The sequence below is a fragment of the Suncus etruscus genome, chromosome 5 (assembly GCF_024139225.1).
Source record: "Suncus etruscus isolate mSunEtr1 chromosome 5, mSunEtr1.pri.cur, whole genome shotgun sequence".
NCBI lineage: Eukaryota > Metazoa > Chordata > Mammalia > Eulipotyphla > Soricidae > Suncus > Suncus etruscus.
The window spans coordinates 116,706,365-116,724,389 of NC_064852.1; the positions used below are offsets into that span (position 1 = coordinate 116,706,365).

Below are 18,025 nucleotides of genomic sequence, written 5' to 3' on the forward strand. Positions count from 1 at the left end.
CCACACCTGGCAGTGCTCAGGGGTTACTCCTGGCTCTGCACTCAGAAATTACCTCTGGCAGGCCTGGGGGACCATATGGGATGCCAGAATCCAACTGGTTCCTCCCGAGTCAGCCGCATGCAAGGCAAATGCCATATGACTGTGCTATTGCTCCAACCCCGGCTGTGGGATTTGATTATAGGTCTTAAAGTGTTTTTGTTTTCTGTTTTTTTGGGTCACACCCGGCAGCACTTGGGGGTTACTCCTAGCTCTATGCTCAGAAATTGCTTCTGGCAGGCTCTGGGGACCCTATGGGATGCCAGGATTCAAACCACTGCATGCAAGGCAAATGCCCTATCTGCATGCTATCTCTCCAGCCCCTTGATTATAGGTCTTAAAGGACTAGACCCAATAATGCTTCTAACTGGGTGGTCTAGTGGTCAGAGAAGCATTGCTCTGGATAGATTTCCTAAACCTTTTGGATGGTGGGTTGGAGGAGGGGCAAGGACTTCTTTGTCCAGCTGAGTGGAGCTGCTGTAGCCACACCTCTGAGATAGAAGCAGATCACTGCTGTTGTGCTGAGAGTTTGCTGCTGGGTTGGGAGAACTGCTGTCCTGTTTGAGACTCACAAAAACGCTTCCTCAGGCTTCTCAGCACAAATTTGTTGCTGTTTATTGCCTTTCACTGCAAGAAATAAACTGCCCTTGCCCTTTGGGTACTTAAAGGGAGGAGCATCTGCTTGCTAGGATTATAGATTCTAGGAATGTGGTGAGTCTTCTAGTTTGCAGATGAAATACTGTCTCACTAAGAAAGGTTAATTTTGCCTCCTGCCATAATATTCGCTTGTCAGCAAATGTTGAAAGTAGCGCAGAATGAAAAACAGGCAAGCATTCACACTAATGAAGTCAATGTTGTTATCTAAGCGTTTTCCTGGACTCTGCATATATTTTGAAGTTAAAAGCTCCTTCTATTCAATAGATTCTGTTAAACTCTGAATGGTAAAGCAGTTCTTGTAGCTGGGGGAAGGGCAGGTGACTGATACTTGTACTTGTGCTTGGACCTGGTAATGTGCAATACTCAGTGTTCAGCAGTGCTGGGGCATGCACAGGCTCCATTTAGCAGTGCTCAATGGCCCAGTCATGGTCAGGGTTGAATCTGAGGACTTGATTATGCCAAGTATGCGCTTTACCTCTGTGCTAGCTCCTTGGCCTGGGTAGTTATTTTTTGGTTTTTGGGCCATACCCGGTGGTAGTTGGGGTTATTATTTCTAGCTCTGCACTCAGGAATCACTTCTGGCTCTGCTGGGGTGCACCATATAGGATTTTGAGGGATCAAACCTGAGTCAGCATGCCAGGCTAACTCCTTACCCCTGTGCTATTGCTCCAGCCCCCAGGACATTTAGGAAAGAGCTAGCTAAGGTAAAATCTCTGAAGATTGTCTTCCTCCTGGAGGGCTTACAGATAAAAGACTGTATACAGGTGGGCTGGGCTGGAGAGCTAGCATGGAGGTAGGGCATTTGCCTTGCATGCAGAAGGACGTGGTTCAAATCCTGGCATCCCATATGGTCCCCTGACCTGCCAGGAGCGGTTTCTGAGCGTAGAGCCAGGAGTAACCCCTGAACGCTGCAGGGTGTGACCCCAAAACAAAAACAAACAAAAAGAGACTGTATACAGGGGTGGGAGTGATAGCACAGTGGTAGGGTGTTTGCCTTTCTTGTGGTTGACTCAGGATGGACATCGCCAGGACAGACCTCGGTTTGATCACCTGGTGTCCCATATGGTCCCCCAAACCAGGAGTAACCCCTGTCACACCAGTGTGTGACCAGGGTGTGGCCCCTCAAAAAAAAAAAAGACTATATACAGGACTCTGCAGTAAAGGTAAAGGTAAATATAAATGCATTAAAGGTAAATTTCAGTAAATTTAGTAAATTTTAGTAAATTAGATCTGAGGAGCCCTGGGCCACACCCGGCGGGGCTCAGGGGTTACTCCTGGCTGTCTGCTCAGAAATAGCTCCTGGCAGGCACGGGGGACCATATAGGGATTCAAACCAACCACCTTTGGTCCTGGATCGGCTGCTTGCAAGGCAAACGCCGCTGTGCTATCTCTCCGGGCCCCCATGAGTGACTTCTAAGCTAAACAGCCTCTTTGCACACAAGATACTTTCATCTATCCTGCGTTTTCCTGCTGAGGCTTCTGTTACTGAATCTCTCTCACCCCTCCTACAGGCCTCCCTTTCCAAGTGAGATGGCCAGGAAGTTTGGGGAAGGGTAACATCTTCCCATTCCTTGATTAAAAAACAAAAGAGGAAAGGTTAGCTTTCGTTTTGCTGACATCTGCCTTTACACATCTGTACAGAGTGTAAAATGAAAATATCATCCTTTTCGATAAACAGAACTTTTCTGCAAAATACACCTGTAGTTTAAAATTCTTTTTTTTTTTTTTTTTTTTTTTTTTTTTGGTTTTTGGGCCACACCCGGTGACGCTCAGGGGTTACTCCTGGCTATGCGCTCAGAAGTCGCTCCTGGCTTGGGGGACCATATGGGACGCCGGGGGATCGAACCGCGGTCCGTCTCCTAGGCTAGCGCAGGTAAGGCAGGCACCTTACCTCCAGCGCCACCGCCCGGCCCCGTAGTTTAAAATTCTTAATGCCACTTAATCTATCACTTTTCTACTGGAACATCCTTAGTTTCTTTAATTAAACTTCCCTAAACAAAATTACAAGAACATTTATATAGAAAATACATTTTGAAAACAGGCTACTACATTAAGACACACCAAGAAACATGCAATTAGGAAAAACTGTAAAGCACATTTTAACCAGCAAGACAGTGATACAACTAAAGGGTTAAGAGATAACTTGAAACAGTTCAAATGCAGGAGGTTTTAAAAATCAACTTCTGTTGGGCTTTGCTGTTTTCTCCTCTTTTATCTTCTTTTTTACCATCACCAAATTGTCCAGATGTGGATAAGCTGTGGGTGTCTAGGGTGCCCTAGATGGCCACTTGGCTTAGCTCTGGAACCCGAAGACGATACTTGCCTGCTAGCAGGGAGGGAGGGAGTATTCGGTGCATCTTGTTGAGAAAGTTGCCTCTCGTTAACACCAACACTGCCACCTCTCGCAGCGGTTGCCAAATCGGGGCTGAAGGTCATCATCCAGATGTCAGTCCGCTATCAATAAAGTCCCTTTTCTCGTCTTTTTCCAATCAGTGGCCTCCATAAGTTTCTGCAAATTGGGAGGCCGGAGTCCTGGGAAAAAAGCACTTTTCATAGAAGAAAACTTGAGTGCCTGGGCCTTTGGGGAGCTGCTCCAAGCTTTCAGCAATTCCTTTTTCAAAACTGCCTGCTCTGCCGCCAGCAGTGGTCTTCACCATGTTTAGATCAGAGGCCATGTAGTCCAATATTTTGAGCTCTCTCCAGCTGAATAGAGCCAAAATCAAACACAGTAACAGGAATCTCGGGCCAGAGGTAGCATGAAAGTAGGGCATTTGCCTTGCATGCAGAAGGACGTTGGTTCGAATCCCGGCATCCCATTTGGTCCCCCGAACCTGCCAGGAGCGATTTCTGAGCTTAGAGCCAGGAGTAAACCCTGAGCGTTGCTGGGTGTGACCCCAAAACAAAACAAAAGAACAGTAATCTCACCATTCATTGCTGTGGTCTTCTTGGGTCCAGGGTTCAAATCCATGTTCAGGCGCCAGTTTGTTGAATTAAATATTATATAGTCCTTGATGGTGCATGGAGTCTGCTTGGTGCCTGATGCCCCTTTAGGCAAGTGGGTCTGAGGGTTCAGGATAATGGTGAGGGAATGACCCACAAGCAGTCATGAAGTTTCAGGAGAAATTCAGCTTCATTACAAGCTAACCGCCATCTGTGGCTTACAGGCTAATCAGCCTCTGCATTCATTCTGTCTCTGATCTCTCTCTCCCTGAATCTCTCTCCCCCTCCCCCAGGCAACCAGACCCCTCCCAGCTATGGGAAAGTCTCCCTCTCCAGGTGAGATAGCCAGGAAATTGGGGGGAAGAGTAGTTCAACAGCTCACCATCACCAAAGTGCCCAAGACTCTCCACCACTCAGGCCCTTGTGTCAGTCCTATCCACCTACTCTGTACCAATGTAGGTTTGTTAATACATTTTTTAAAATATATTAAATTTTTAAAAATTTATTGTGAGATACAGAGATATAAAAAGTACAAAGATTAAAAAGCATTGAGATACAATTACAAAATGTTGTTGGTAGTGGAGTTTCAGTCATAATGTTCCATCCCTTCATAAGTGTTCATTTCCTACCACTAATTTCCCCAGTTAACCACCTGTACCTCCCTGTTTCTCCCATCTATCTCTTTCCTTTTCTCTTTTAGGAAAGCCATTTTATTGCACTATTGAATCAAGTTTTTCTTTGCTGAAACTGACTTCCCTTTCTCTTTTGGCTGAGTTATCGGTTTTGGCCAGACCCACCCATGTTTTGGGACAATTCCCATCCTTGGTGAAATATATCATTGTGAAATAGCTTTTATTTTTGGTTCTGGATCACCCTGATGGCACTTGGGTTACTCCTGCTTCTGCACTCAGAAATTACTCCTGGTAGGCTTGGGGGACCATATGGGATGCCGGTGATCAAACCTTGGCAGGCTGCTATCGCTCTGGCCCCTACCTTCATTTTCTTTTCAATATCCCTTTATTTGAAATTATTTTATGACTTGTTTCGGGGGTGGTGGTGAAGAATTCAGGGTCTTTAAAACATTTCTTATTTTGTTGAGGTGATACTGGTTTACATGAGTTTGTATACACTTGTGTTTGTCTTAGGGCACACCTACACCACAACAATGTCATCATCAAAGTGCCACTCTTTGAATGCTCCCTCCTGGCCCATACTGCCCTTTGGCCTGTCATGCCCTTGCTTGGTGACTAAGTTTTTGGGCTTCCACTGGACAGTCCCTATTCCCTTGCTTTGGTCTTTATGTCCTACATAGGAGTGAAGGGAACTACCTGGCACTTTGGTATTTGTCTTGCTCCTTCTGACATATTTTGCTTAGTGTGTGACCCTCTTGCTCCATCTGTCTCCGTGTAGAAGAGACTGCATCTGGAATAAGATTTCACTCTGTGTGTGTGTGTGTGTGTTTGTGAGTGTGTGAGGGTGTGTGTGGGGGTGTGAGAGAGAGAAAAATTGATTGATTGATTGATTGTTGGCTATTGGGAGACTAGGAAAGTAGTTCCGGGTCAAACCAAATTTAGTCCTTAAAACACTCCCAGACTGGTGTATGTCTATCCTCCCCACCCCCCCCACCCCCCCACCCCCGTTCTGATAAGCCCAGCCCTAACATGGAGCCTTCCAGCCTGATTAGATGCCTAGCTGAGATGTTCTCCCTCCAAAAGAAGAAATTGCTTCAGTGGATATAGATGTGCATGTCTCTTAAAAATTGTTTTTGTATGGATTCCTCAAAGTGGAATTGAGTTGTTTGGTCCTACAAATTTAAATTATTTTTAAATTTTTGTGGTATCTACATACTCTTTAGTTGAGGTTAAACTAATTTCCATTCTTACCAACAGTGACCGAGGGGTTCTTTTTCCATCCCATCAGTTGCTAGTGCTTGTTTCTGGCCTTTATGGTGGGTGTGTTCTCATCAGCATTCAGGGGTATCTCACAGTCATTTTGATTTTCATTTCCTTGTTGAGTGATGAGTATCATTCATAGGTACAGTGGTCATTGTTGATATTCTTTGTTGAAGTGTGTTCATCTTCATTTCTTAGATTGTTTTGGTTTCCCTCTATATCTTGGATATCAGCCGTTTATCAGAAGCATGGTGGTGACTATTTTTCCTCATTCAGTAGATGTCTTTGTTTCAGTCATAGTTTCCATGGATGCTCATCCAGTGCTTTTCTTGCTCATCCAGTGCTTTTCTTTGCTCTATGTTGGGTCACTGGCATCACTTCTGAGGACACTGCTCACTCCTGACTCTGTACTCAGGGATCACTCCTGATGCAGTTGGGGGGCAGGTGTCATATGAGATGCCTAGAACGGAACACAGCTTGGACACATGCAAGGCAAGTGCTCCACCCGCTGTATTGTCTCTCTAGTCCCTCCTAACATAGGTTTGTGGTTGGCATAATTGATTTCTGGATGGTCTGTGAGGAGATAGATAATCTTGGATTTAGAACATTCAGTTAAAATTCAGAGGGCTAGGGCCTGGAGAGATAGCACAGCGGCGTTTGCCTTGCAAGCAGCTGATCCAGGACCAAAGGTGGTTGGTTCGAATCTCGGTGTCCCATATGGTCCCCCGTGCCTGCCAGGAGATATTTCAGAGCAGCCAGCCAGGAGTAACCCCTGAGCACCGCTGGGTGTGGCCCAAAAACCAAAACCAAACAAACAAACAAAAAAAAACAAAGAGTCAGAGGGCTAGAGCCATATCATAGCAGGGAGGGCATTTGCCTTACACGCTGCTGACCTTGCATATATGGTCCCCCAAGCCTGCCAGGAGCAATTTCTGAATGCAGAGCCAGGAGTAATCCTTGAGTGCCATAGTGGGTGACCCCAAAACAAAATGAAACAAAAATCTGAAAAAAGGCCAGAGGGATAGTAGATGGGGAAGGCACAGTGCCTTGCACATGTTAAGCTGGATTTGATTCCTGGCACTACATAGGTTCCCCAAGCCAAGCCCACCAGCTATAAGTCCTGAGGACAGACTTTCCTGATTGTAGCTAAATTGTTTCCAGTTTATTCCTTCATGTAGCTGCATTTTTTACGGCTAGCAAACTGTTAGAAAAGCAAAGGACAGCTCTGCCGGGGAGTGTGAGTGTGGCCCAGCTCTATTAAGACCCTCTGGAAAATTTTAAAATCCTGTAGAAAGGTAGTTAGTAATTAAGAAATACTCCCTATTTTATCTTGGTTTACTTTTCTTTTAGGAGGCAAAACCTTCAACTGAGGACTTGGGAGATAAGAAGGAAGGAGAATACATAAAACTCAAAGTTATTGGACAGGTGAGTTTCATTATTTTTCTGTTGATTCTCCTCAAATTTGTGAATAATTTCTGAAATAGCAAAGTTAAGGAAGGCAAGTTATTATAGAATGTCACTTTTTGGGCCCGGAGAGATAGCACAGCGGCGTTTGCCTTGCAAATGGCCGATCCAGGACCAAAGGTGGTTGGTTCGAATCCCGGTGTCCCATATGGTCCCCCGTTCCTGCCAGGAGCTATTTCTGAGCAGACAGCCAGGAGTAACCCCTGAGCAATGCCGGGTGTGACCCAAAACCAAAAAAAAAAAAAAAAAAAAAAAAAATAGAATGTCACTTTTGTTGACTGTATGTAATTGTTGGAGTAACAAAATACTGATTCCCTCCCTCACTCCTTGCTACCTGTCCTTCCTTTCCTTTCTCCTCCCTTTCTGTTTTTGGGCCACACCCCAGCAGTGCTCAGGGCTTACTCTTGGCTCTGCACTCAGGAATTGCTCCCTGCAGTGCTTAGGGGGGCATTATGGGATGCTGGGGATTGAACCCTGATTGGGCTCCTGCTTGGCAAGCACCCTACTTGCTGTATTAGCTCTCCAGCCCCAAAGTTGTTCGGATTTGTTTTGTTACTATCACTATTTCTGTTTTGTTTTCTGTTTTTGGGCCACACTGGCAGTGCTCTGCGCTCAGAGATTACTCCTGGTGGGTTTTGGGGATCCCATATGGGACTCTGGATCTCAAAACCTGATTTTCTGTGTGTAGGGCGAACACTCTATCTGCTGTACTGATTTTGTTTTAAAAATTACTCTTCTGGGCAGATTTAGGGGAGCTGCTATTTCTCCAAATAAAACTTTTTTTTTGGGTTAGCATGCTTCAATGCCAAATATAGACAGACAGTTGAGTGATAATGCTGGGTAGGGCCACCATTAAACAACAGGGCCTTGGACCCTTCCTGAGACTTTTCTCCTCCTTGCAACTCATTTTTCAGAAAATGGTATGGATCAACGTATTGATCCATATTCATCATTCCCCCAACTCCCAGTATCCAGGGGGCAGTGATAGTCCCAAATTCAATGAGTGGAACTTTTTTGCTCCTCCTCCTTATTTAAAGAAGGTCAATTTCCAGGGCATATTTAGTGAATTTTTTTTTTTTTTTATTTAAGATAGGCCCAGTAACTTTGGGAACCACTATGGGAGCTGAAAATTGTTGGAGAATGGGGCCGGGCGGTGGCGCTGGAGGTAAGGTGCCTGCCTTGCCTGCGCTAGCCTAGGACGGACCGCGGTTCGATCCCCCGGCGTCCCATATGGTCCCCCAAGAAGCCAGAAGCAACTTCTGAGCACATACCCAGGAGTAACCCCTGAGCGTCACAGGGTGTGGCCCAAAAACCAAAAAAAAAAAAATTGTTGGAGAATAAAATAATTTTTTTTTTGTTTTGTTTTCTGTTTGTTTTTGGGTCACACCTGGTGGCACTCGGGCCACTCCTGGCTCTGTGCACAGAAATCCCTCCTGGCAGGCACAGGGGAACATATGGGATGCTGGGACTCTGAACCACCGTCCTTCCTGAATCTGCCGCACGCTAGGCAAATGTCCTACTGTGATGCACTATCTCTCCTGCCCCTAAATTATATTATTTTTAAAGGATGAAAGATGGAAGCAGACTCTCCTTATTTAAGTTGTGAGAGTACCAGTCCCATAATTTTTCGCAAATATAGATATTAATCAGTTTTCTATCTAACTTTGTGTGTTTTCCTCCTATTTCCTTTTATTTTGAATTTTTTTTTTTTTTTTTTTTTTTGGTTTTTTTTTGGGGCCACACCTGGTAACGCTCAGGGGTTGCTCCTGGCTTGGGGGACCATATGGGACACCGGGGGATCGAACCGCGGTCCATCCAAGGCTAGCGCAGGCAAGGCAGGCACCTTACCTTTAGCGCCACCGCCCGGGCCCTATTTTGAATTTTTTTAAATCAAGATATTAGTATCATATAATTCACCATTTTAAAATGTATAATGTCATGAATTGACTCTGAAACATTGTCATCCTCCTGAAAAAGTAAATTTACTCACTAGTGATACCTCACCATCCTCTGCTCAGCCTGTCTGGTAATTACTAGAGTACTTTATGTATCTCTCTCTCTCTCTCTCTCTCTCTCTCTCTCTCTCTCTCTCTCTCTCTCTCTCTCTCTCTCTCTCTCTCTCTCTCTCTCTCTCTCTCTCCTCTCTCTCTCTCCTCTCTCTCTCTCTCTCTCTCTCTCTCTCTCTCTCTCTCTCTCTCTCTCTCTCTCTCTCACCTGGTGACGCTCAGGGGTTATTCCTGGCTATGCGCTCTGGGGGATCAAACCTTTGTCTGTTCTAGGTTAGCGCATGCAAGGCAAACGCCGCAGGGGTTGAATGCTGCTCTTTGCCTCTTATGTGTTTAATAGATGATTGTTAAAATTATATGCTTTTATGTGAGTGTTTGTCTGTTTTGGCAGGTCACTGCGTGATGTGGCTCTCTGACTCTCACAGTTTAAAATTTTGGCTCTTTGTGTCGAACTTGTTCGCCACCCCTGCAATGACTGCATCACTGCTCTGGGCCTGTATTTATCTCTTTTTATGGATTTTCCTATTATGAGCATTTTACATAAATGGAATCCTGTGTGGGGATGGCTTTTATTTTTTATTTGTTTGTTTTGTTTGGGCCACATCTAGTGGTGCTTGGGTTACTCTTGGCTCAGCACTCAGAAGTCACTCCTGGCAGGGTTTGGGGGACCACATGAGATGCTGGTAATTAAACCAACGTTGGCTAGGTGCAAGGCAAGTGCCTACCCATCTTAATGTACCATCTCTCCAGTCTCATGTCTTCTTCTGTTTGGCAAAGTTATCAAGGTTCATTTTATTTGTAGCATAACTCCACGTGTGTGTTGGTTGGGTGGCGGGCACTGTGATTATGCACAGATCTGACTCCTCAGTCTGTCTATATTCAGGAATCACTCCTGGCAGTGTTTAGGGACCTGCATATGGTGTAGGGTCAACCACATTCACGGTAAGCTCCTTACCTCCTATTTTATCTCTACTAATTTTTTTTGGTGGTGTGAGAGTACCACTGAACTTATCTCTAGCTCTTCAGCTTATTTTGCCACACCCAGCAGGCCTTAGGACTTATTCTTTGCACTACACATGGATGATTGAACCTGGTCGGCCACGTGCAAGACCAAGTACCTTACCCAGTGTGTTACCTCTCTTGTTCCCAATATTTCATTTGTGTTTCATGGTATAAATATACCTTGGATTGTGCCAGTATTTTGACTGATCTTTCTTTTGGAGGGGGTGATTTACACCCGGCAGTGCTCAGGGAGGCTACTCCTGTTTCTACACTCAAAAATCACTCCTGGCAGGCTCGGGGGACTATATGGAATGCCAGGATTTGAACCACCATCCTTCTGCATGCAAGGCAAATGTCCTACCTCCATGCTATCTCTCCAGCACTCTTTTTTTTTTTAAGATTTTTATTTATTTTTGTTTTTTGGGCTGCACCTGGCAGGCTCAGAGGATGCTGGGACTTGAACCCTGGTTCGTTAAGGGTTGGCCATGTGCAAAGCAAACACCCTACCACTGTGCTATTGCTCCGGCCCCCTGCAGGTTTCTTTAAATGAAAAAGATTTTATATTATTCATATTTCTGGGCCCTAACCAGTGCTGCTCAGGGCTCCTGATAGTGGTTTAAGGGACTGTATGTAATGTCAGGTCAAACTTGGGTTGGATGCATGCAAGGTAATTTCCTCCTTGCTCTACTATTGTTCTGGCCCTGAGAAAGATTGTAAATTCTTTCCTTTCCTCCTTTTGCCTTCACTGTTGCTGTGGCAATGACAGGACAGCACAGTTGTGGTGTGCACACATTTTTTAGCTGTGATTTTTTTTTTTTTTTTTTTTTGGATTTTGGGTCACACCCGGCAGTGCTCAGGGGTTACTCCTGGCTGTCTGCACAGAAATAGCTCCTGGCAGGCACAGGGAACCATATGGGACACCGGGATTCGAACCAACCACCTTTGGTCCTGGATCGACTGCTTGCGAGGCAAATGCCGCTGTGCTATCTCTCCGGGCCCAGCTGTGATTTTTCTTGGGATGTGGTGGGGTCTGCATAAAAGGTTGCAGTGTTTGCACATGTATTCACTAGAGTTATACTTCCTTAGAGTTTCAGTGCTTGCTGTGTGTGGTTGCATGTTTGGTTTTAGAGATTTGACTTACTATAGCCATGGTGCTGGATTTCACAGAAGAGCTTCATGGTTCTGTAGCTGCCTGTGGCCTGTTGTTGGGGGTCCAGCTCACAACTTTGCGCTTGCCCCACACACTCCTTTGCAGAACTCTCTGGTCCCTTCGGCTGTTATGCTGTGCTCCATGCTTGTTTTGTAGGTTTGGTCACCTTCAACCACAAAGTACTTGGTGGGGAGAGACTTTGGGGAGGGCTTGGGATTGAGGAGGTTCTTTTATTTTGAAACTGGGTTGGAAATACAGTTATGAAGGAATGTAGTTATGAAGTGGATGCTTTCTTTACTATAGCTGATTTTTACCCCAAAGATAGGTTATCATTGTCTAATCAGAATCCTTTAGCAATGGATAGAGTTTTTGGGTGAAAATCATGGTGACAGGCCTTTTTTTTTTTTTTTTTTTTTTTAATTGGGTCAACCTTGGCAGCGCTCAGGGGTTACTCCTGGCTCTATACTCAGAAATCGCTCCTGGCAGGCTCGGGGGACCATATGGGATGCTGGGATTCAAACCACCATCCTTCTGCATCTAAGGCAAATACCTTACTGCTGTGCTATCTCTCTGGTCCCGGTGTCCGGTCTTTTAATTCTGTTGAATAAATTAAAAATAATACATTTGGGGCCAGAGAGATAACATGGAAGTAAGGCATTTGCCTTGCATACAGAAGGATGGTGGTTCAAATCCCAGCATTTCATTTGGTCCCCCGAGCCAGGAGTAACCCCTGAGCGCTGCCGGGTGTGAACCAAAAAACCAAAAACAAACCATTTAAAATTTATTTAAAATTAAAAAATGTCTGGGGCCGGAGAGGTGGCGCTAGAGGTAAAGTGTCTGCCTTGCGCTAGTCAAGGACCGACCGAGGTTCGATCCTCTGGCGTCCCATATGGTCCCCCCAAGCCAGGGGCGATTTCTGAGTGCTTAGCCAAGAGTAACCCCTGAGCATCAAATGGGTGTGGCCCCCAAACAAAATCGAAAAATTAAAAAAATGTTAAAGTGCTTACAGCTTTCACTGCGCTCTCTACTTAGGGATCATTCCTGGCAATACTCAGAGGAAAAGAACAAGTGGGATATTTCAAGCAAAGCAAATGGTTTGCACAAAGAGGAATAATTTTTTTTTTATTCTTTTCTCCTTAGGATAGCAGTGAGATTCATTTTAAAGTGAAAATGACCACACATCTCAAGAAACTTAAAGAATCTTACTGTCAAAGACAGGTTTGTATGTTTTGGTATTAAATATATTGCTTTATGTGGTATTTTTCTTTTAAGGAAGCTTATCAAGAATAAAAGATCATTATTTTCATCACCAGCAACTCAACTCATACCTTATTTCTAACCCTGAGTGTCTAAATTATGTATTAATGTTTATTTTTATAACATTGGTGTCTTTATAAATAGATATGGTTTATTAATATCATTATTAAGTATATATATATTTTTTGGTTTTTGGGTCACACCCAGTGATGTTCAGGGGTTACTCCTGGCTATGCACTCAGAAATTGCTCCTGGCTTAGGGAACCATATGGGATGCCGGGGATCGAACTGCCGTCTATCCTAGGTCAGCTTTGTGCAAGGCAAACACCTTACCACTGCACTACTGCTCCAACCCTACCTTTTATTTTTTGGTTTTTGGGTCACACCCAGCAGTGCTCAGGGGTTACTCCTGGCTCCATACTCAGAAATTGCTCCTGGAAGGCTCGGGGGACCATATGGGATGCTGGGATTCGAGCCATTGACCTTCTGCATGAAAGGCAAATGCCTTACCTCTATGCTATCTCTCTGGCCCCAGCCCCAACTTTTTTTTTTTTTTTTTTTTGTGGTTTTTGGGTCACACCCGGCAGTGCTCAGGGGTTATTCCTGGCTCCATGCTCAGAAATTGCTCCTGGCAGGCACGGGGGACCATATGGGACGCTGGGATTCGAACGGATGACCTCCTGCATGAAAGGCAAACGCCTTACCTCCATGCTATCTCTCCAGCCCCAACCAGCCCCAACTTTTTATATATTAATGTTATTAGCAGTACTACTAGATACTGCTATTTGCATTTTTTTGGGGGGGGGGGTCACACCCGGCAGCGCTCAGGGGTTAACTTCTGCCTCTGTGCTCAGAAATCACTCCTGGCAGACTCAGAGGACCAAATGGAATGCTGGTCTGTCCTGGATTGGAAATGCAAATAAATGCCCTACTGCTGTGCTATCTCTCCCGCCCCGAATTAGAAAATTTTTAATACATAAGATATTGAGCAAAGCTGCCAGTACTTTTAAATTAAATGATTCTTATTTGTACTTATTTATTGTTTTTGGGTATTTTTGGGGGTGGTCACACTGGCAGTGTTAAAGACTTATTCCTGACTTTCCATTCAGGAATCATTTCTGTTGGAGGGCCTGAGAGATTATATGGCATGCTGGGGACCAAACTTGAGTTGGTCACTTGCAAAGGATATGCTACCCACTATATTGTTTGGCCCTGAAGTTTATTTGTTTGTTTGTTTTGTTTTTGTTTTTTGGGGCCATAGCTGGTGATGCTCAGGGGTTACTCCTGGCTTTGTGCTCAGAAATCACTCTTGGCTTGGGGGACCATATGGGACGCTGGGGGATTGAACTGTGTGTGTAGCACCAGCAAGCAGATGCCTTACTGCTCTGCGCCATCCCTTCGGCCCCCTGAAGGCGATGTTTTTCTTCAATGTCACATCTTCCCTTTTAGCAGTTGCAACTAAATCATTATATAAATGTCCCTAACTCTCATCCAATTTTGTTTCATCTTTTGTTGGCTTACAGTTGGGGAGGGGGATTTGAGGGAGGGTATCACAGTCCTGAAATACTTGGAGTTACTCCTGACTGTGCTCTTAGGTTGCTTCATATTGTGCTTGGGAACCATGTGGTACTGGGAATTAAATGGGGTTGGCCAGATATAAAGCAGATGCCAGTGTTTTCGCCTCTGTGCTGTCTCTGGCTCAGTGACTAGGTTTCAGAGGATTATAGAGTAGTGGTCAAGAGCACAGGTTTAGATTAATGGGTAGGGCCAGAGCAGTGGCACAAGTAGAGCGTTTGCCTTGTATGTGCTGAGGATGTACTATAGTTCAGTCCTCCAGCATTCCATATGGTCCCCCAAGCCAGGAACGATTTCTGAGTGCATAGCCAGGAGTAACCACTGAGCGTTAAGGGGGTGTGGCCACAAAACAACCAGATCAATGGGTAGCATTGTGTTCTCTCCAAGCCTTGGGTTCTAGTGTTAGCAGGCTGGGGAGGTTGCTTAGGGGTCTGGAGCACATGTTTTGCATATGGAAACCCTGTGTTTATTTCTGTCACCATATAGTCTCTTTGCTTTGGAGGGAGTGACCCCATGTACCATTGGCTCCCAAACTGGAAGAGAACAAGAAGATAAAGGGGTGATCCCCTCCAGAGTTGTAGTGGATTTTCCTCTTGTATGTAAAGTATTTGGTACATGGAGGGTCTTGCAAATAGGTATCTTAATATTTTATATTTTTATTTTATTGCCTATTTGCTTTTTGTGTAGCCTTTTATATAACTCTTTTAAGCTTTGTGTGTGCATTTTATATATTTGTGATATTTTTTTTTATCTTTTTAGGGAGTTCCAATGAATTCACTCAGGTTTCTCTTTGAAGGTCAGAGAATTGCTGATAACCACACTCCAAAAGAAGTGAGTATAATTTCTCAAAGTCAAAAAACTTAAAACTGCATAGAATGTTTCATTGGTTTAAAGCTGCCCCTTTTTTTTCTATGATTAAGTAGAAAGTATAATTCTTTTTCTTTTCCCCACCCACTCTTGAAAGTATAATTCTGTGACTAAGTATATTGTCAGAGGGAGAAATAACTTTCTTTGGTTGAATTTTGCCTTTAAATAATGAAAGGTGGAAGTGAGGATTGAGTATTGAAATTGTTTCAGCCACATACTTTGTTTGCTAATTTAGCAGATGATTTCTTGGTGGTAAACTATTTCTGACTTTCAGACTAAATTTGAGATTTTAACACAGAAAATTACGTTCACATACTGGTTCACGTAACACTCCCCTCCCCCTCCCCCAGTTTGCCAGGAGTGAGTGCAGATCCAGGAGTAGTAATCCCTTAACAACACTGGGTGTTTTTCCAAAACATTGGTGGCTTGAGGGATCATATGGGGGTGCCTGGCCTCTTGAAGTATCATCAGCCCTTTCTGCTTGGGGAACAGTTATCATCGAAATGCTAATTACATACCAAAAGAAACTGGGTGGAGATCAGTAGGTAACAAAGCTAGTGTTGTGAAAAGAATTCTTGTTTAGGATTTTTATGATTAAAATCACATATATTTCAAATTGAATATGTTTGAATATGTTAGACTCCTTTTTTGTTCTTATATTAGGCCACACCTGGCCGTGCCTGTAGCAATTCCGGTTCAGTGCTGAGTTGCTTTGGTTGTACTCTGGGGCTTAGCACTGAATGCTGGGCCCTCAGATGGAATCTGGAAATAATGCTTTAGAGAAAGTAGGCATCACATTATCACCTAAACTAAATCCTTTTTAAGGTACTTTTCAAATACTTGAGTTTAGTCTGTCGGGGATAAGCCGGAAGTGCAGTGGACTGGACAGTCAGGTGACAGACTTCCTAGAAGGGAAGGCGAACCTTCAGTTCTTTAGGTCAAAGAATTCCACTTCCTGGTCCATATGGCAATGCATCAAATATTTGTTTGTTTTGGGCTATCCTAGAAGTGCTCAGGGGTCTCTTGGCTCCCTATCTCTCTTCTGGCGACTTGAGGGATCTTGTGGGGGTGCCGGGAAGGGGATTGAGCCCAGTCTGCCGCAAGCAAGGCAAACACCCTATCTATCCTCTGTACCCTTGTGTCGCAACCCCCTTTTGTATTTGTCTGCACTGTGAAATAGTGTCGTCATAAGCTTACTGCCAATTTTGAAAATAGTGTTTTTAACCAGTGTGTAAAGGGAAAAGAGGGAAGGGGGGAGGAGAGATGAGGGGATGATGGGAAATGTGCACTAATGAAGGGATGGGGGTGGTATTAGACATTGCATTTATTCAGACTCAATCATGAACAACCTCTTAACTGTATTCCATGGTGATTCAATTAAAGAATAATTGTATTGAAAAAAATAGTTTTCCAATTTAAAAAATAGTGCTTTTATAGTCTTAATTTTCTTTTCTTTTGCAGCTTGGAATGGAGGAAGAAGATGTGATTGAAGTTTATCAGGAACAAACAGGGGGTCACTCAAGGATTTAGATATTCTTTTTATTTTTTTCTTTATCCTCAATCCTTTTTTATTTTTAAAAATAGTTCTTTTGTAATGTGGTGTTCAAAAAAGAATTGAGAACAGGCACCCAGTCTCTTTAAAACATCTGGTAATTTGAATTCTAGTGCCCATTATTCATTATCATTTGTTTTCATTGTGCTGATTTTTGGTGATCAGACCTCAGCCCCTTGACATTGCTCTCCTTTTAGAAATGACGTGTGCACAGAGTGGCCATCTTTTGCAGGGACTGTGCATTTTCAGACTTGTGATAAATAGGACTGACCAATGCGAGTGTCCGTAATGACTTTTCAATTGGCCCTGATGTTCTAGCATGTGATCTCTTCACTCCTGGACTATGACTTTCAGTGGGAGATGGAAGTTTTTCAGAACTGAACTGTGGAAAATGACCTTTCCTTAACTTGAAGCTACTTTTAAAATCTGAGGGTATGGACCAAAAAAAAAAAAATGAAGAGGAACAAGATCAGATTGGAAACGAAATAAATGACAGCTGTGATGAGAGTCATGACTAACTTCAAAGATGGTTTCACTGGAGAAAGCATTTTAAGATTAATGAGAAAAAAGCTTGTCAGAAGATCCCAGAAAAGTTCTTTCATTAGCAGTTAAAGCTATTCATACAGAAGTATATACAACTGAACACTGCTCTTTTTTTATTTTGTTTGTACTTTCTGGCCTGGGAGATGGGATTTAAATGGACATTGTCTGTACCAGCTTCATTAAAATAAACAAATATTTGTAAAAACCGTACTAATGTTTATTTTATTTTTAATTGTACAGAAAAAAATGCCTAACATCATTTTCTTGCCTACTACTGGAAATTGTTTGTAAATAGTACAAAATTTTTTTTAAGAACTGAACAGTTGGGGCCGGGCGGTGGCGCTGGAGGTAAGGAGCCTGCCTTGCCTGCGCTAGCCTAGGACGGACCGCGGTTCGATCCCCCGGCATCCCATATGGTCCCCCAAGCCAGGAGTGACTTCTGAGCACATAGCCAGGAGTAACCCCTGAGCGTCACCGGGTGTGGCCCAAAAACCAAAAAAAAAAAAAAAAAAAAAAAAAGAACTGAACAGTTGGGCCGGGCAAGCCAGGAGCAACTTCTGAGCACATGGCCAGGAGTAACCCCTGAGCGTTACCGGGTGTGGCCCAAAAACCAAAAAAAAAAAAAAAAAAAAAAGAACTGAACAGTTAGTATTATGACTTTGAAGCACTGCAAGTAACTGAAGTGCCTTCAGAATTAAGGTGTTTTTTGGCCACACCCGTTTGATGCTCAGGGATTTCTCCTGGCTAAGCTCTCAAAAATGCCCCTGGCTTGGGCGGACCATATGGGACACCTCTGGCGCCACCTCACCGGCCCAGAATTTAGGGTTTAATTAAGGCCACAATATCTTCCTGAACACTCAGTGTTCTGTTTTTTTTTTTTTTTTAACTTGATATTCTTGTATGATGCATATATATGGTAGTTAACCAACATATTGAATAAATGGGCACAGCAATTCTTAGTTGATTTATATAAGATAATCTTTTTTTTTTTTTTTTTTTTTAACAATTTACAAACTTTTTTGCTCACTTAAGCTTTGGTATTTCTGTTTATGTCTTTTCCACCGTATTTCAACTTTTGTGTCAA

At 43.7% G+C, this 18,025-nt stretch overlaps 2 protein-coding genes across 3 annotated transcripts in view; one reads left to right on the forward strand and one right to left on the reverse strand.

Moving 5' to 3' along the window:
* Window positions 1–17,151, forward strand: part of SUMO1 (small ubiquitin like modifier 1) — a 37,551-nt gene extending 20,400 nt beyond the window's left edge. The window contains exons 2-5 of the mRNA XM_049773313.1: window positions 6,876–6,950; window positions 12,288–12,365; window positions 14,739–14,810; window positions 16,308–17,151. Of these exons, the coding sequence (XP_049629270.1) occupies window positions 6,876–6,950; window positions 12,288–12,365; window positions 14,739–14,810; window positions 16,308–16,376 (294 nt within the window). The 3' untranslated portion in view covers window positions 16,377–17,151. The remainder of the gene's footprint in view (window positions 1–6,875; window positions 6,951–12,287; window positions 12,366–14,738; window positions 14,811–16,307) is intronic.
* NOP58 (NOP58 ribonucleoprotein) overlaps window positions 1–18,025 on the reverse strand; it is a 507,450-nt gene that overhangs the window by 68,967 nt on the left and 420,458 nt on the right. The gene's annotated exons all lie outside the window — the stretch shown is intronic.